The sequence below is a fragment of the Eucalyptus grandis genome, chromosome 8, assembly GCF_016545825.1.
Source record: "Eucalyptus grandis isolate ANBG69807.140 chromosome 8, ASM1654582v1, whole genome shotgun sequence".
Lineage (NCBI taxonomy): Eukaryota > Viridiplantae > Streptophyta > Magnoliopsida > Myrtales > Myrtaceae > Eucalyptus > Eucalyptus grandis.
Genome location: NC_052619.1, coordinates 45,853,756 through 45,870,838, shown reverse-complemented (window position 1 = coordinate 45,870,838; position 17,083 = coordinate 45,853,756). Strand labels below are relative to the sequence as shown.

At 39.7% G+C, this 17,083-nt stretch overlaps 1 protein-coding gene and 1 long non-coding RNA gene across 2 annotated transcripts; one reads left to right on the top strand and one right to left on the bottom strand.

The window, feature by feature from the left end:
- Positions 1-4,508: 4,508 nt before the first annotated feature.
- On the bottom strand, positions 4,509-7,515 carry LOC120286467. Its single transcript, XR_005545128.1, has 2 exons — positions 6,525-7,515; positions 4,509-4,773 (listed from the first exon to the last, which is right to left on the bottom strand). It is a non-coding gene; the product is annotated as an uncharacterized LOC120286467 (long non-coding RNA).
- Positions 7,516-11,571: 4,056 nt separating this feature from the next.
- Positions 11,572-15,707, top strand: LOC120287277 (protein SIEVE ELEMENT OCCLUSION B-like). The gene is made up of 8 exons (XM_039300024.1): positions 11,572-12,025; positions 12,444-12,533; positions 12,820-13,250; positions 13,393-13,487; positions 13,645-13,775; positions 13,945-14,412; positions 14,927-15,088; positions 15,138-15,707. Exons 1-8 carry the CDS (start codon positions 11,831-11,833, stop codon positions 15,705-15,707), a joined length of 2,142 nt encoding a protein of 713 aa, XP_039155958.1. The 5' UTR covers positions 11,572-11,830.
- The last annotated feature ends 1,376 nt before the right edge of the window (positions 15,708-17,083 follow it).

Genomic DNA, 17,083 nt, shown 5'->3' with positions numbered 1-17,083 from the left:
TTCGTGAGCCATTGGATGGCTTAAGACCTGATGCTAACGTGGCACCATATGAGCCACTTGATTCGGCTGATGAGTGGGTGAATTTATGGATGTTGGATCTTGACTTTTGATCTTGGCTGTCCATTTGATGGAAACCCTTAAGGTTTCCTTCTTCGTCCACAGAATGGAGGCCACTCGGTGCATAGCTCTAACATTGCCGGTGTGCCCCACTCCTCTATGGCTCTAGTACGGTGGCTCCATTAAGGTTTCGGTAGCAAATCCTTCAACCCGTCCAAGCTCAGCTGTGGCTAATCGCTGACTTTCCCTTTGGACAGCCAGTTGATAGATTTGGCCGAGTGATAGCATTGAGTCCATCGCCAAAACCTGTGATCAGAAAGTCAAGTACGTATCATTGAGAATGAGTGAGAATCTCATGATCTTTTCTCTTTCCTTTATTGCGCGATATTGTTGAAGAGTGGCCTTCGGACTCTCCAGTTGTTCCTCGGCTACCTCAAGTTCATTCCACAAAGCAGATAGTCGATTGAAGGATGTGGTGACCGAAAGATTGCCCTACTTCTATTTGGATAAGGATTGAGTGAGTATGAACAATTTCGCTTGATCTAATTTCTCGTACATCTCCCGTATATTTTCCCAATTGTTTTCAAATCTTCTGTTGATGGGAGTCCAACTGCCATGTCGGGTGTCAAGTAGTTCCCGATCCAAGAACAAACCAGTTGGTTGCAACGTCGCCAATGTTGTTGTAGTCACTTATTAGTCGGGAGGGGATATCTCCGTCAAGGAAGCTGTCATTGTCTTTCATGAAGAGTGCTCGTCGCGGATTTGGAGCCTAGGCGGAATAAAGGTTGTCTGGCTCGGCGAGCTGCATGCTGATCAATCGGAGTTCAGGCCCATCGATTGGCAAGGTGTATAGGGGATCACCAAGTTCTGGGCGGCCGCCGTAGGTTGGGATTGCGTACGGGAGGAATGCTACGGGTTTGAACCCAGGTGAAATCTAGGTCCCAATGTTAGGTAGGGATCTGTCCCTAGACTCGACTAAGTGGGGTAGGATCTTTGACCTTGACTCGTCGAGCTCGACCCATTATTTTGGTTGGCTCCAGAAGTGAAGTGAAGCTCGGCCCACCTCTGATGGGCTGTGTCCCATAACCTGGAAATCCCCCTTCTCTGAATGGGCTGTGTTGTACCCATGTTTGATTTGGTCTAGTGGCCCATTGGTGTTGAACTAGAAACCAATGAACTGGTGGCCATTAGGCCGGATTGGAAGCTTGTATTGGAGGAGGAGTAGATCTAGCAAAACATTGAATAGAATTGTCTTCTTCTTCAATTGGATCAATCTGATATGAGGCTCTAATGCCATGACAGAAAGTGCATGGGAGTTGAAGGAATTTCTTGTATTGGTTTGTATAATTGTATACATGTACATTGTCCTTTTTATAATACAAAGAATAAGGACAAAAAATAGGAAAAGAAAAACAAAGGATTGCATTTCCTAATTTACTAAACCAATTTCGGATTGACTGAAGCATTAACCCGCAACTAGGATCAATATCAAATTCGATATCTTCAATACCTCTAGTCATATCTGTTAGGGAAATCCCTTATGATGTTTTGAAGATGACAAAATAAATCAAAGGCTGCTAACGTATTTAATGGTTAAGTAATAGACTATGCAGATGATAAAACATATAAAGGATATTGTCAAAGTTTGAAGACGGCCATAAGACTGAACGTAACACTTGTCCAAAGTATATTATGAAGATTTCCAGACTTCTGTGTCAAAGTTTAAAGACTGCCGGACTTTAGTGTCAAAGTCTGCTCTACATCAGAAGTTTGCTCACTCTGACAAATTCTAGACTGAACGTGAATAAAGAACCAGAAGACAGACTCTATGCTGAAGCTGAACCAAAAGACAGATTCTATGTTGAAGCTGAACTTATTCAGACTGTGTCCAGACCTTAAAGCTAAATTTGTTCAGAAGCAGAATATGCTCAGACTCAAATTGTAAAGTCTATTACTCTCAGACTTTACATCCAGAACGAGACAGAACGTAATACAAGCTCAATCATATAATGGCTAATGATCTGCTTTGGATTCTACATCAAGATTGATTTGATTGATTCAATCTAATTGATTGACGATTGGATATTGAAGACAAGAACTTTCTAAACGAAGAAGCTCTACTTATGGAAACCAAGATTCTGTTTGTATGGGCGATTGGAATGGGATTCTACTTTTATTACTCAACGGCTACCAAATCTTCTAGATACAGATTTGTCCAATGGGTAGATTGGAAGACGATCCTCGAGATATTGTCCAACGGTTAGTTTGGAAGTTGAGGAGTATTTAAGGAGATGAAGGACCGATGAGTAAGTAAGAGATGGAGCATAGAATTTATAATTCCAAAGCCTGAGCGAACTTCGATCATACACTTGTCTTTGGTGAGCTTAAACGTTTGTGATCGTGAGAGAAATACCAAAAGAGTGACTAAGTGAGATAGTGTGATCTACCACTAAGTGTTTGCACACAAAGTTGTAATCTCTTGTTGATTGCATAGTGGAATCCAGCTAAGAAGGCTGTTAGCGTGGGAAAGTGGACATAGGCTTGGATTAAGCCGAACTACTATAAATCTTGTGTTCTTATTCTCTTCCCTGAACTCTTTTATTTGTTCGTACTTCTATTTAACTGCTAAAGTCTGATCTCGCTCAAAATCTGCTGCTCTTCAGACTTAGTTTCAAAAGTTTGTTGTTATTCAGACTTAGGTTAAAAGTAAAGGTTTTCACTGCATTTTGCAGAATCTGTTTTTACACCTATTCACCCCCCTCTAGGTGTTCATACTAGCACTTTAAATATCTTCAACAGTTAAGTGCTAGTGAGAAAATCTAGCCAAAATGCTGAGATATCATTTTTCCAGTGAAATGAGTGCAAAACGACGTTGTTTTACATGTTGATGTGACTAGATAAGCCGAAAATGACGTTGTTATGCATGCTAATGTGGATAGATAAGCAAAAAACGATGTCAATTTGCCTCATATATGAATTTTAATATAAATATTAATTAAATTAAACTTAAAACAAAATTATTTAAATAATAATAATATTAATAAAATAAAAAAGGAAGAAGAAGAAGAAGTTATAGAAGGCTTTGGGCAAGGGTTGTGCAAGCCTTCATTGTAGCCTCCCATCGTCATCGGGAAAGGCCAACGATGGTGGGGAGTCTCGCGGCAAGGGCTTGCACGGCCCCTTGCCGTTCGCGATCTCCTTTTTTTTTTTGAAATTTTTTTTTTTTTTTGAATTTAGTTTAATTAATATTTATATTAAAATTCAAATAAGAAGCAAAATGATGTCATTTTGGCTCTTCTTTATTGACTCAACTCTCCAGCAAGCCAAGTAGGCTAGTTATATTAATAAATAACTGCCACGTAGGATTTCCGAGAGGTTTCGTTGGATTTGGTACTCAGACGTCTCAATTTTCAAAAAAAGTGGCACTTATATGTACTATTCGTAACTTTTAGAACTTAATTGTCCTATTATGCCAAGTTTTATCACTAGCGCTGTACTTCTACCCAATTAAGGCATAACATTGTGATTTTTTTTTGTTAGAGAGATATTTCCTTTGATTTCGTATCATCTTCCTTAATTGATCTTGATTGATTATAATTGATATTGTAATATTATATTACTTTAGATAGTCACCATGTAAAATTGATAATAAGCTCGTATGCTTTTTATTATAGACATTATGGGTGATCGGTTTTCAGTTTAGTCCAGTCCTACCTTGAAATCGGGAACCGAACCGTAGGGACTAATTCTAATTTCGGAACCGGGGACAAGATTGGACTGACGGTCCGGTCTAATTCTTGGATGGGTGCAGTCAAATTGGTCAAGTTTAAAGAAGAGAATGCCTTGAACTCCTTGAGAGATGAAGGAAACGCAGTGAAAGGGAAAGACCAAAAGAGGAGAGTAGTCGTGAGTGTCGTGGGGCAAAAGGAAAAGATCAAAAGAGAAGAGGAGGCTGAGCAAGACATTTAATTAATTAATTAATAAATAACAATCGGTTTGGGCATTTGGTTTGGTTTGATTCCCTGCTTGGAACAGGGAACCAAACTGCCTAGATACCGATTTCACTTTTAAGAACCAGGAATCAGTCCGGCACTTTCGGGAACTGGACTTAACTAGCCGATTTAGTTTTGTTCGGCTCGGGCAGTTTTAGATTTGGTCAATTTGTCTTATTTACTCCTATTAGGTACGGAGACCTTTTGTTCTCTTATCTTTTGGCCACAAGAATAAAGAAAAAGAGAAAAATAAAAACATGGGCTTACACACTTGCTCTTTCCTACATATCAAATTCTCCCCCTGCAGTTAGGAACTGTCACGCCCCGATCCTCAGGCATGCGCACATCTCTTACCTTGGTCGATTTTTAAATGCGATATCCTAGGACTACGTATCGTTGATTCTTTCATTTTCATAAGCACATGCGGAAGCAATTATAAATCCCCATACAGTAAAGCAATGAGATAGAAAAGCAGAGCCATGATTTTTCATAATGAAATTCACAACATACATAGCACAACCCATAGTGTTTTACTATACTATTCACAAAGGTCTGATCTCACACCTATCTACAAGAACACAAGGTTCACATAAAATAGGATGGAATCTCAGTTCTCATCCGGGTCGTACTCAAGATCATTCTTTGGATCATCTTCTTCTTCAAAATCTTCCTCCTCCTTAGGTTTTACATCAGGGTTCTCCTCCTTAGGCTCCTCATCAGGGTCCTGAAATGGTTATACAATAACCATTGAGACCACGTCTCAGCGAGTTCTATCCCCTAAGATTCGAATAGTAAACCAATACGTTATCCTGGCTGCCTATGCACACACGGGTCAGAGGACTTACCTTGGCCTCAGATTCTACTTGCAAATTAGCACAGTTCAAATAGGCACCCATCATCATATCACGGATCGAAACATCGATCAAATTGACTTAGTCGATTACATGTCAGTCGGACCATTCACCGATGATTTCCATTCAATCAATCAATTCACGACATCATATCAAAGCAATGATCAATCGATCTAGTCACTGAGCCACGTATAATTACATGTCAGTCGGATCATATCTTGGTCACTCCCAACCATACTATATAATTTCCAATATAATACCTAGTCACCGAACTGCGTATTTTCCCTCAGGCGCCGATTTCGCCAAGACAATGTACCAATCACCCATCCCACATATTTTTTAAGGCGCCGTTTCCACCAAGGTGATGTACAATAAACACTTTATGTGCATGCTCTCGGGCGTCGTTTTCGCCGGGGTGATATATTTAATCACATAGCCAATATAAACAATTTACATACATTCTCTTTTAGGCATTCCAATTACTTTCAGCCACACGGGCACGATATTCGACACACAGAATACGACCATATAAGCACAATCTATGCCACACAGGCATGATTAATTATCGCTACACAGGCATGATTAATTATCGCCACACATGCCGATTTCGCCAAGACAATGTACCAATCACCCATCCCACATATTTTTTAAGGCGCCATTTTCGCCAAGGTGATGTACAATAAACACTTTATGTGCATGCTCTCGGGCGTCGTTTTCGCCGGGGTGATATATTTAATCACATAGCCAATATAAACAATTTACGTACATTCTCTTTCAGGCATTCCAATTACTTTTAGCCACACGGGCACGATATTCGACACACAAAATACGACCATATAAGCACAATCTATGCCACACAGGCACGTTCTACGCCACACAGGCATGATTAATTATCGCTACACATGCATGCTTAATTATCACCACACATGCATGATATATCTTCAACAATTTGCGTGCATTCTCTAAGGCATCCTATATGCCAAAGCGATGTAATAATCGTTGAGCCATGCCACACAACATTTCTTCTCATCTTTTATCATACCCGATAAAATATTGTGCGTGGGCACACGGTTGGCCTTAGCTAAAATATAATATTTTCCTTTCCATAACTTCCACATTTTCTATAGTCCACTAAAAATATTTTTGGCATTATCAATCGATGCCCGGTTATTTTTCAATTAACAACCAACATTAATTAATTAAGGAATAATTCCCAAATTCACTAATAATTCAATTCTGCACAAAATAAAGCTCAATTAAATAAATGGACTTCGCCACGACAATCAGCATAAAATTCCGGTCGTTGGCTATTCCTGCCTAATTTCTGGAAAATAAATAAATAAATAAATAATTTCGAAAATTAATAAATAAATACTAAAAATCCAATTTAGGCTCGTAATGCCTAATTGGACGTCGAACGGATCGGGAAAATTCCGAGATGCATTCAATAAATAGAAGTATGTCTCTACTTGCTAATTACACTAATCAATCACCTAACATGCATCATTAATTCACTAATTAAATTACTCTAAACTAATCTAACTACCTAATTGCGCTTAATTTAATCCAATCAATCCTTAAGCGTCATTAGCAAATTAAGTAAGGATTAGTGAGCAAAACTCACTTGTTAAAAGCGAAGACTGCTTCACTGTGACGGCGGCGCGACGGTGGCCGAAATCCAAATTTTCGGCGACGTCGGCGGACACTCGGGCTAGGCCTAAAAGCTTCACAAGCCTGCAGAAATTTCTGGGCTTAGACTTGGGCTTGGGCCTGCTGAAAACTGAAACTTGTTGGGCTTCGTTGGACCAAATTCGCTGGGCTGAAGGCTGCTGGGAACACTGAACTGGGCCGGGCTTCAAGTGGCTGAACTGCTGGACTTTTGGGCTGCTGGAAATTCACGTGGGCTTCGGTCTTCAATTGGGCTGAATGAAGAAGCAGCTGTGGCGATGGGCTCGGTCCAGCTGGCGTGAGCGAAGGAAGACCGAAGCAGTTGGTCTTCATTGAGGCAGCAACCCACGCGAAGAAGCAAAGAGCAACTGGATGCGGTGGACGATGAAGATGGGAGAGCTCGGTGGGTGCTGCTTCGTTGGCTTACTGTCAACGAAGGGGAAAACTTGCTGGTTTTGTTGACTGAGGGGAGGTAGGCCGTGAACATGTGGCGTGGAAGACAGAAGCTGGTCGGTCGAAGATGGAGGGCAGCACCGAATGGAGAAGCGCAAAGGAGGAAACGGCTGCTTCGTTGGTGTCTTCGACCGTGGGAGCCGAAGGTGCGAGGAGTTGACTCGGGGACGTGTGGCTTCGGCGGGGACGCAGCTGCACAATGGAGAGAGCGAACGTGGCAGCTGCACGTGCGAAGAATTGAAGGAATTCTCGATGGAATGGAGCAGCTGGCGCTTGAAGAAGCTGCCAGGGTCAACAACAAAGTGCTGTTAAGTGCTGAAGTTGACCAAAGGGGACAACGACTAGTGGAGGTGGGCGGTCTTCAAGAGGAAGAAGCTGCAGAAATTAAATAGAGGAGGAGACGTCTTCGAAGCACAAATGAAGGAGAAGCAGACGTGTGAAGGTGAAAGTGAAAAGGAGAAGCAGCAAAGGGGATGAGGGAATCGACTGATTGAGGCGTGCGAAGGAGATGAAGGAGGGGGCGTGCGTATGAAGCCAGCTAAGAGGGGAAAGATAGTCAACAAATCTTAGCCAAAGAATTAAATGCTTTGCCCCCCTTAAAGCCCACACAAATATCTCTAATGTCCCCCAATTATTTCTTGCACAATAAATCCACCAATAATCAAAATTAAAGCCAAAAATTTGCTGCCCAAACTCCAGCTCCGAATTTCACTTAAATTAACTTCAATTTCATCCTCAAATTCTCTAGATTCGGAGTCCAAAATTGATGAAGAAAAGCCCACAAAATTTCCACACTTTCCTGTCGTCAAGTAGCTCGGTCCGAAAGTTGGAATTCCCTTCAATTGAGCCCATTCGAATTTCCGTTAATTTTTCGTGACGTTTGAAATGGTTTTCCGTAAAAATCCTTGAATCTCTGAAAATTTCTCGGAGGATGAATCGACGTTCCTAAAATAGATCGTGACACCATAGAACTTTCAATTTCTGAAATCGGGTTCAAATTCATGGTTAATTTCACTCTGGCGTATTTTTAGCGTAACCTAGGCTATCGGGTAGTTTTCAAAGATTTTTAGTGCAAATGACCTGTGGTCGATTTTCTTTGAGCCACTATGAACCCACTCAACACATTGGCGACTCTTGGTGGTCGTGAAAATTTTAAGGTTCCAATCACGGGCACATGGTACCCAAAACCACAGAAAATCGGTCTAGTGTTGATCGACGGGAATTTTGCAATCAGGTGGAATCACCCACACTTTGATCACACATCTCAATCGAATCGACCTATTCCTGATCTCTGATCGATTTTGACAATACTGTAATGACTCTTGCAGATTAGCACGGTCGAGCAGTCGACTTCTGGTCGAATTCTCAAGTCCATTGCATTAAAATCTCTTAATAACTTCCCAAGATAGTATAGTTATCTCACGAGTGATCGGCTCTGAGAATAGCATTATAGACGCATCAATGAAAGGCCCGATTTGTTCAATTGAAAACAGGACTGAAAATTCAGGATGTCGCAAGAACCACTTTCCCAATGGGCTTTGGGCAAATCTAAGTAATATTTTAATAAAATATTTGGAGAGTTTTGAGGAGATGAAACTAAATTAGTCCAAGGTAGGTTCATAGATCTTTTGAATTTTGATCATTTATGACAAGATAATTAGGGGTTAGCGTGGTTTCATGGTAAAATTTGGAACCTGATAATCGAACCTATAGGAACCTATTTGGTTATAAGTTTCAATGTATGTAGGGTAAGGTCTAGGTTCCAAAAATTGATAAACCTTTTTAACGGGTAGGTTTCAAGTTCTAGGTTGTAATCTAGAACGTGGAACTTGTAACTTCTAAACTAGAACTTGGAAGTTTTTGTGTTTGTGTGTGTGTGTTTTTTATATTTTATTTTTATTTTTTTTATCTATGTCTTCGCGTGATCATATGAAATTTCCATGGCGTTCGATGATGAATGTATAATTTTTAACCACTAGTTGAGTTTTCATTTTATGATTGAAACTTTTACTTTGTTAATATTTCATATTTTTCATGTGTCTAAATATAAGTTATGATTAGTGAATTGTAATAACAAATGGTGATCGTTAAAGGTTATAATTCATTGTAATCATTCAATTAATAATATATATGGAATATGGGTAGAATCTGGAATCAACTTTGAAACTTGTGATAAGGTAGGTTCCAAATTCTAGAGTATGCATGGCAGGTTTTAGGTTCAGAAAAATGAAAAATTTGTTCCAATGGATAGGTTCCAGTTTTTAGGTGAAATTTGGAACTACTCATCTCTAATACTACTCATCTCTAATGTTAATGCATTTTTTTCCAACTTTACCCTCGCTAAACTTTCATAATTTCATATGTTCTCACCTCACATGACGTTGTAGGCGAAGGGCTCATCTAGCAACAGCTAGATCGAGCCTCGCTAGTTAGCCCTTGAGCCCTTTGTTAGTTTAGAGGTTATTTCTTAAAAAGAAAATAGCAAAAGTCCTTTACATAGTGTAATATTTCCAAATATAGTTTAAACTGCAGTTGCTTTCCAATGCACTTTTAATTATAATTTTCTAAGCACCATTCGCATTTTGAAAAACTTATTTAACTTGAAGGTTTTTGCATTTTCCCAAAAGACTTTCCGGCCCTTGAGTCATTGTCATGCGTGCGACCATGCCCTGGTCATGTTTGCCAAGTCTGTAGCCGCTTGCCTCGCCCTATATTTGATTTTGTATTTTTGTCTAGTTATATGCTTGTTTGGCTATATTTCTTGAATTTTTTTAGTCTTTTTGGGCCCTTGAGTCATCGTCATGGGCGCGACCATGCATGGGTCGTGTTTGCCAAATCTAGAGTTGTAGCCGCTCGCCTCGCCATGTATTTGATTTTATAATTTTTGTCTAGTTATATGCTTATTTAGCTTAATATTCAAGCATATTTATTAATAAAAAATTGATATAATTTTATTTTATGTTTTTTTTTGCAGCCGAGTGAAGCGGGACTGATGCATGAAAAGCAAGCACGCTTAGAGGACTTTCGCTATAATTAATTAGATCGATCATTTTTCTTTTGTAATCTTTTCGTTGAATACATTATTTGATTTATTGTAGTGAAAATTTTTGTTGAGCTTATTTATTATGAATTTTTGAACTTATAATCTAACTTTTGAATATCAAAATTAAAAAAAAAAAAACGAATTCTAGTTAAAATCATATGAACGATGTCTAAAAAGTAGTAAAAATAAAATTATTCGTCTCCATACCTAGCCCAAGAAAAGAAACTTGACGTGACAGAAAATTTATCAAAGGGGACAAATGTTTTGTTACCTTTGAAGCTTAATTGGCCTAAAAACGCGACAAACTTTATGGACAGAGACTCACTAAACGGCACAAATTTATATCTCCTTTGACCAGTTTATAGCAACAAAAATTGAGTTTCTCAGCTTCGAGCAAGACAATCTTTATTTTTCGTTTGATTTTCAATTGCGACAAAATTTTTTGTCACATTTATTTCATTTTCTAAAGAGTTAATATCATATAAAAACCTCAAGTTAGTACACTTATGATAAATTGATTCCAAACTGATTTTTTGACGACTAGAAACCTCAAAATAGTATGTTTTTGACAAATTTACTTTTCTTTAGTTTCCGTTATATTGAATTAATAATACAAAAAACCAAAACTAATATATATATATAGGTGTGACAAAGCAGTAAAATCCCAAATTGATATATCATCAACCTGTCTCGGTAATTTGACAATGAAATTGAATGAAAATTAACATAAGGTGAATTTATCACGAGATATACCAATTTTGGGTTTTTCATAATATTAACAATTTTCTTTATAAAAAAAAAAAAATTAGCCAAGACTACTTGCAAATATTTTTTGAAATAAAGAGGAAAGATAACGAAAATGGGTTAGATTTATCTAACGTAACCAAATCTCTGTATCCGTTGAATCTCTAGTTCGTAAAAGGAAAGGTATTCCCACGTTCTATTTTGATCTCTAAATCAATACACAATATATTAGTGACAACTTTTGAATGGATAATTTCATGTTTAATTGATTAAATCAAAACTCCAATGTTGCGATTGATATAGGCTAGGGAGAAGCCACGCTAAGCATTTACTTAGTAATCTTTTAATTTTCTCTTAGTGGTTCACCTTTGGGAAGGTTGTGACAATAACACTTTGAAAGTTCTCTATGATAAGATAGGAATGGACGTTCCGCTTCATGCAACCGAGTGTCGAGCGATGCGTACCTATGAAGGAGCTAGAAGCGATAGGGCTCGAGCTGAGGTCAGGCATGGAGCAGAGCTGGAGTTGGCGAGAAACTCGTGGGGATGTAAATTAATTAAGAAGTATGGAATGTGCTTTGGGTGTGACTAGCGATGTATGTTTTATTCGTTACCGCACTTAAGACTTTTCTTCCCTTCTATTTTTTAACCTCTCTACCTATTCAGATATCGCCATCGCATCACTCACTGCCCCACATCTCTCAGGAGATCGCGTACCATCGTCATCCTGTGATTCTTGCTTTTCCAGCTTTAACGCTGTTCGTTCGGACTTTGAGCTTTAGCCTCGTTCACGTTTCTCTTTCGTGAGAAATGAGCGAGCCCTCCGCGTAAACAAGCAGCGGAGATCAATCTTACCGGCTACTAGGTTGTCGTCTCGTCGGATTGGAGTGTTATATATAGGTCACAGGGACCTGCAATTTCGCTTCACACAAACCTTCCTTCTTCACTCTGCTCGCTCCCTCGAAACCCTAAACTTTCTCTTCTTTTTGACACGTTCTTTCTTCCTTTTCCCTGCGTCTGAAAATGGCCGGAAACAATAGCTTCTTGACCAGCTTACTTGGCCTCGTCGACGACGACAAGTTCATGAAAGATGTCATGAGCAAGCCATGCTCTGGGACGGAACAAGTTAATGTCAGGTTTTACTTGAATCTCGTCGAGAAAATCCTCAACCAAGCCATGGCCATTGTGGATGATGTTGCTAAAAACACTCCGCCAAAGGTAGATTAGCGGGCAAGCAAATTCAACAACATGGTCTAGTTTCTTTTCCATTTACTTGCTAGCCTCAATAAAGCCAAAAGCCTGAAGCTAACTGGTCATGGGATTTGCAAGGCGTTCCCTAGACTTTTAAGTAGCTAGCCTTTGTGTTCGAGCCCTTGAATTACCACTATATATATTCAGGCCCTTGGATGATTAGGCGCGTCACTAATACATATTGCCTGCACAAACATGAAATCCATGGCAAATAATCCAATCTTTCCCATTTACTTGTTTTTTGTGGCAAAATTTCTTTGCTTCTGAAATTGATTCCAGGCTTCACTCTTCTCCAGCCGAAGTTCATAAAGATAAACAATTTTTACATGCTCTTATGTTCATAATATTTCACGATTAGGACTCACAAGGGAAATCGTTTTTCCAGGGTGACCAATGTCAAAGCAAAAGCTCAACCTCACTTTCTTTAGAGACTTCTATTCCTTTGTCATCTACCATCAACGAACTATGCTATCAGGTAATCTCATATTGGGAGAGTCATTCCTCTCTCAAAAGTGGAAGTGTACAAATGCGAAAGCTCCAGACCTTTTTAGTTTTCTTTTTAAATGACTTGGAGATTAGAAAATTTGCATTATATATATATATAAACTGATACTAAAGTAAAAGCGACCTTTTCTGCAGCGCTAAAATTGTTCAATTCATCAGGAAAAAAATCAAATTAAATACTTTGTCACGTCCTTTATAATTCTTCTCGATTTTGTTACTTCCCACTTTTAATGTCCAAACCTATTTACTCACGACAGATTACTTGCAAGGCCCGAACCAGCAACGTGTACCAAACAGTGTCATCGCTTTTCAACATGTTGTCATCATTTTCATGGGATGCCAAGGCAGTGCTAACACTCCTAGCTTTATCAGTGTACTATGCTGAGCATTGGCGTCTCACTCAAATTGAAGAGTCTGACGACCTTTTAAGCTTAACAGCGATGTTGAGAGGGTCACATGCAATTGGTAAGTCCTCCGACACACAGCGGATCAAGGCTTTTGTGGCGCTGAATAATCTAATCAAGTTGACTTTGGAGTTCACCAAGTGCGCTGTTGAGTTTGTGAGCTACCCCAGAGATTTTGGAGAAATTTCAGCATCAATCGACATATCAGCCCGTTTTTATTACATCATTGTCATCATACTTGGCTGCTCAGTTCAGTTCAGTGGCTTGATCAGCATGAGCAATGAGTATGTTATAACCTTAACTTTGCTTTTGACTACCTTTGTGAACAGACTTGGATTTAATTCCAAGCTCTCTCTCTCTCTCTCTCTCTCTCTCTCTCTCTGACTGTTTCACATCAATGCTCAACCTATTTCTTGATTACTTCAGGTTCCTAGGGCAAAATCTGTGGACCTTCTCGGACCAGGTCACGAAGAAATATGAATCCTTCAAGAAAGAAGTGGAATATCTCAGAGAAAAGCACGGTGAGATCATTGTTTGTGTTTTAGACAAAAAGTAGTTCTCATCATGGGAGGAAGCCTTCATGCATCTCCTCCAGATTCCTTTTGTGTACCCGGATTTTCTTTGTCAGATCTATCTATGGAATGAAAGTACTTAAATTCTGTGATTCACATTATGCAGCGGAGCAAATTTCATATGAGAAGATTAAGAAACTTTCCAAACACTGTACTGATATTGTGGAGCTTATGGCGGCGCTGTTTTGCACCAAGCATGATTTTTTGACAGTTTATCACTGTTCCAAGAGGACAACGGTTAGCTTCTCAGTCCCAATTATCTTCAGTGACCTTTGATTACTGGTCATTACTGTATCTTAATGTCCTGAGAAGGGAATGCATATCAATTTTCTAGTAATTAAATACATTGTTTGTTGGCATTCAAAAAGGAAAAATAACAGCATGGTTTGATCCCTACATGTCATAGGTAACGGTGGAGAAGTTCAGGAACAAGATCGTGATGCTGCTTATTTCGGACTTGGACTTGTCGGATGAAGATTTGAAAACCATTACCCGCATCTACAGTGAGTCTAACATCCAAAGAAGTAACTACAAAATTATGTGGGTTCCGATTGTTGAGGAACATAACGAGGTGACACAGAAGAAGTTCCTGGAGAAGAGATCTAAGATGCGTTGGTACACAAGCAACTCCATGGTCAGCAAGCCAGCAGCAAAGTTCATCCGGAAGAAGTGGCAATTTAGGCAGCAGACTAAGGTTGTAGTGTTGAACCGACAGGGGAAGGTGGAGAACATGGACGCGATGGCGATGATACGTCTTTGGGGACAGGAAGCCTTTCCGTTCACGGAGTCAAAGGGCAAGGAGCTCTGGAACAAGCAAGGGATCAACTGGTTCAAGCTCGTGGTGAACATGGTCTTCCCTGATGTCGAAAAAAGCGTAAGTTACAAATGCAGTATGATTTTGATTATGTGGACCATATTTTCATCATCCATCTCTAGTTGGTAAGATCTTCCTCCTATCGTACTTTTGATTGGTGCGTTACAAATTTGGACATGTCACTTACATTTATTTTTATGTTAGTTTACATTTAGGAAATGTCTATATGCGCAACTGGACGGTCAAAGTCTAGTTGGTGATCTTCTTCCAAGTAGGGAAGAAGGAAGACGCAGCCTCAATTATAATATCATCTGATAAGATTATTTAATGGTTTAGTGTATAACACGCTCAAGCAAACACAAACTCGCACACTATTGGCAAAAGCAAGTAGAACAAGCTTCTATTATTGCAGACTTCGTGTGAAATTCACCCAATCTAATAATTTAGATACATCTAACGTCACACATATCGAATTCATGCAGGAAACAGTTGCGAGATAGATTAAAGCATTTCTGACTTAATCAACTTATATTCTTGTTCTTTCAACATGGCCTGTGTCTTAATTGTTGGCCAGATTGAAGGGGAGGAGCTCATATTCTTGTACGGCTCGGATGAAGATCCCAGACAGTCAAAAATTGAAAAATACCTGAGCGAGATCAACGGTTATATTGGCTCTTACAAGGTCATCAACATCAGCACCAAGAGAGCAATTCCTTACCCGGCTCGAGAGCTGCCTGTCCTTGAAGATGCAGGCCAGTTCGGATGTCTACGATTCCCTTGCGCAGGAGCTGCTCCAGCTCTACACCAGCTACAAGCAGTTTGGTGGGTTTGCCGTCATCGCGAGAGGGTCGAGGGTAGTCGTCAACACTCGTCTCATGGATTTCGAGACAGTGCTGTCGCAGCACCAGATGTGGGTGAAAGCTGCACAGCCTTTCGAGGCCGCCTTCAAAAGGCACTACGATGAGGTCATCAAAAAGCCGCGCCGCCACCATTTCTATATCCCCAGTGTAGCTGGCAACATGCCGGAGAACATCAAGTGTGCCAAGTGCTCTCGGTACATGAAGACCGCTGTCAGCTTCGAGTGCTGCCACGGTGACGAGCCGATGATGCCATCTCGCCTGACCTCTTTGCCTGGCACTCAGGGATTTCAAGACAGTGCTGTCGCAGCACCACAGCCGGCAACATACCCGAGTGCTGTCGCAGCACCACCAGCTGCTACTGTAGCACTACCAGAGCCGGCAACAAACCAGAGTGCCGTCCCTGCATCAGAGTGGGCAACATCCCAGAGTGCTATCGCAGCACCACCAGAGCCGAAACTAGAGTTTGGATCATACGCGGATGGATCAATTGTATGAAGACTGCCGTCCCCTTCGAATGCTACCGCGGTGACCAGCTGATGAGGCCATCTTGCCCGACGCCATTGTTTGGCACTCCAGAATTAACACGCATGTTTCCGTCGGTCGCGTTTTCATGGAGATGTTGCTTTTGATTAGACACCGTGTGCTTTTGATTAGAGACCGTGGGAGATATTTTCTCTTTCATGATCTTTAACGGGATTGTACGTGCCCTGTGCAGAACTTGATGTACTCTGCATGCAGACACTGTGTGCTCCGAATAATAGTTTTTATGAATTCCGTCCAATAAAAAATTGTTTTTATAATGTTAATAGGCCATCATTAATCACATTTTTGAGGCGCACAAAATAGGACTTTCTAGTGATAACAGCGAGAGCTATTAATGTTATTCCCATCTCCTATGATCATTTCCATTTATTCCATTATCTAATTCTATTTGTCAAAACATTTGAATCTCAAATTAAGCTTCATCTAATAATTTAACCTTTTTAAGACGAGGGTAGTGTTATTTCCACTCCTTATATAACTAAATTCACTCAATTTTCATTAAAAGGACAAATTTCCCATTAATTATTCAATTACAATTTAAAGTGGTAGCCCTCAATTTATTTATTTATTTATTATTATTTTTTTTGGTGACCCAGGGAACCTCCGCACAGCCGACAGCTGGGAAGTAAACCCTGGGGAAGCACGTAGGAAACCACCACCCACGTACTCGGGTATGTCACCACAGCACGTCAGCCCCCTGCTTCGCAGGGGATTCGATCCAGGGCCTCCTCGGTGGACGTCACCTTTCTCTACCATCGTGCTGCCACGGCGGGTGGTAAGCCCTCAATTTATTTATTTATTTGGGTTAATACCTGAAAAACCCCAAACTAGTACACATGTGATAAATTTACTCTAAATTAATTTTTTGACTACCAAAAACCCAAAACTGATATACTTTTGATAAATTTAGCCCAAACTAATATAGTTGTGATAAATTTATCATTTATTATTTTTCATTAAATTTTACTGTCAAATTATTAAGTTGAATGTCACGTGATAGTTGACTAGTGTATCGGTTTGAGATTTTATTCTCCATTTGTTACAGTTATATAATTTTGTGATTTTTTATGGTATTAATCTAATTTAATGGATGGTATATTTGTTATAGATGTATCAGTTTGGGGTTTTTGACGGTCAAATAAATTAGTTTGGGTTAAATTTGTTACAAGTGTACCAGTTTAGGGTTTTCTTATGATTAGTTGAGGTAACTTTGTCACGGTGTACCGGTTTGTGGTTTTCATGATCAAAAAATTAGTTTGGGTAAATTTGTTACAGGTGTACTAGTTTGTGTTTTTTAAAAGTATTAACCCTATTTAATTTTATTCTTT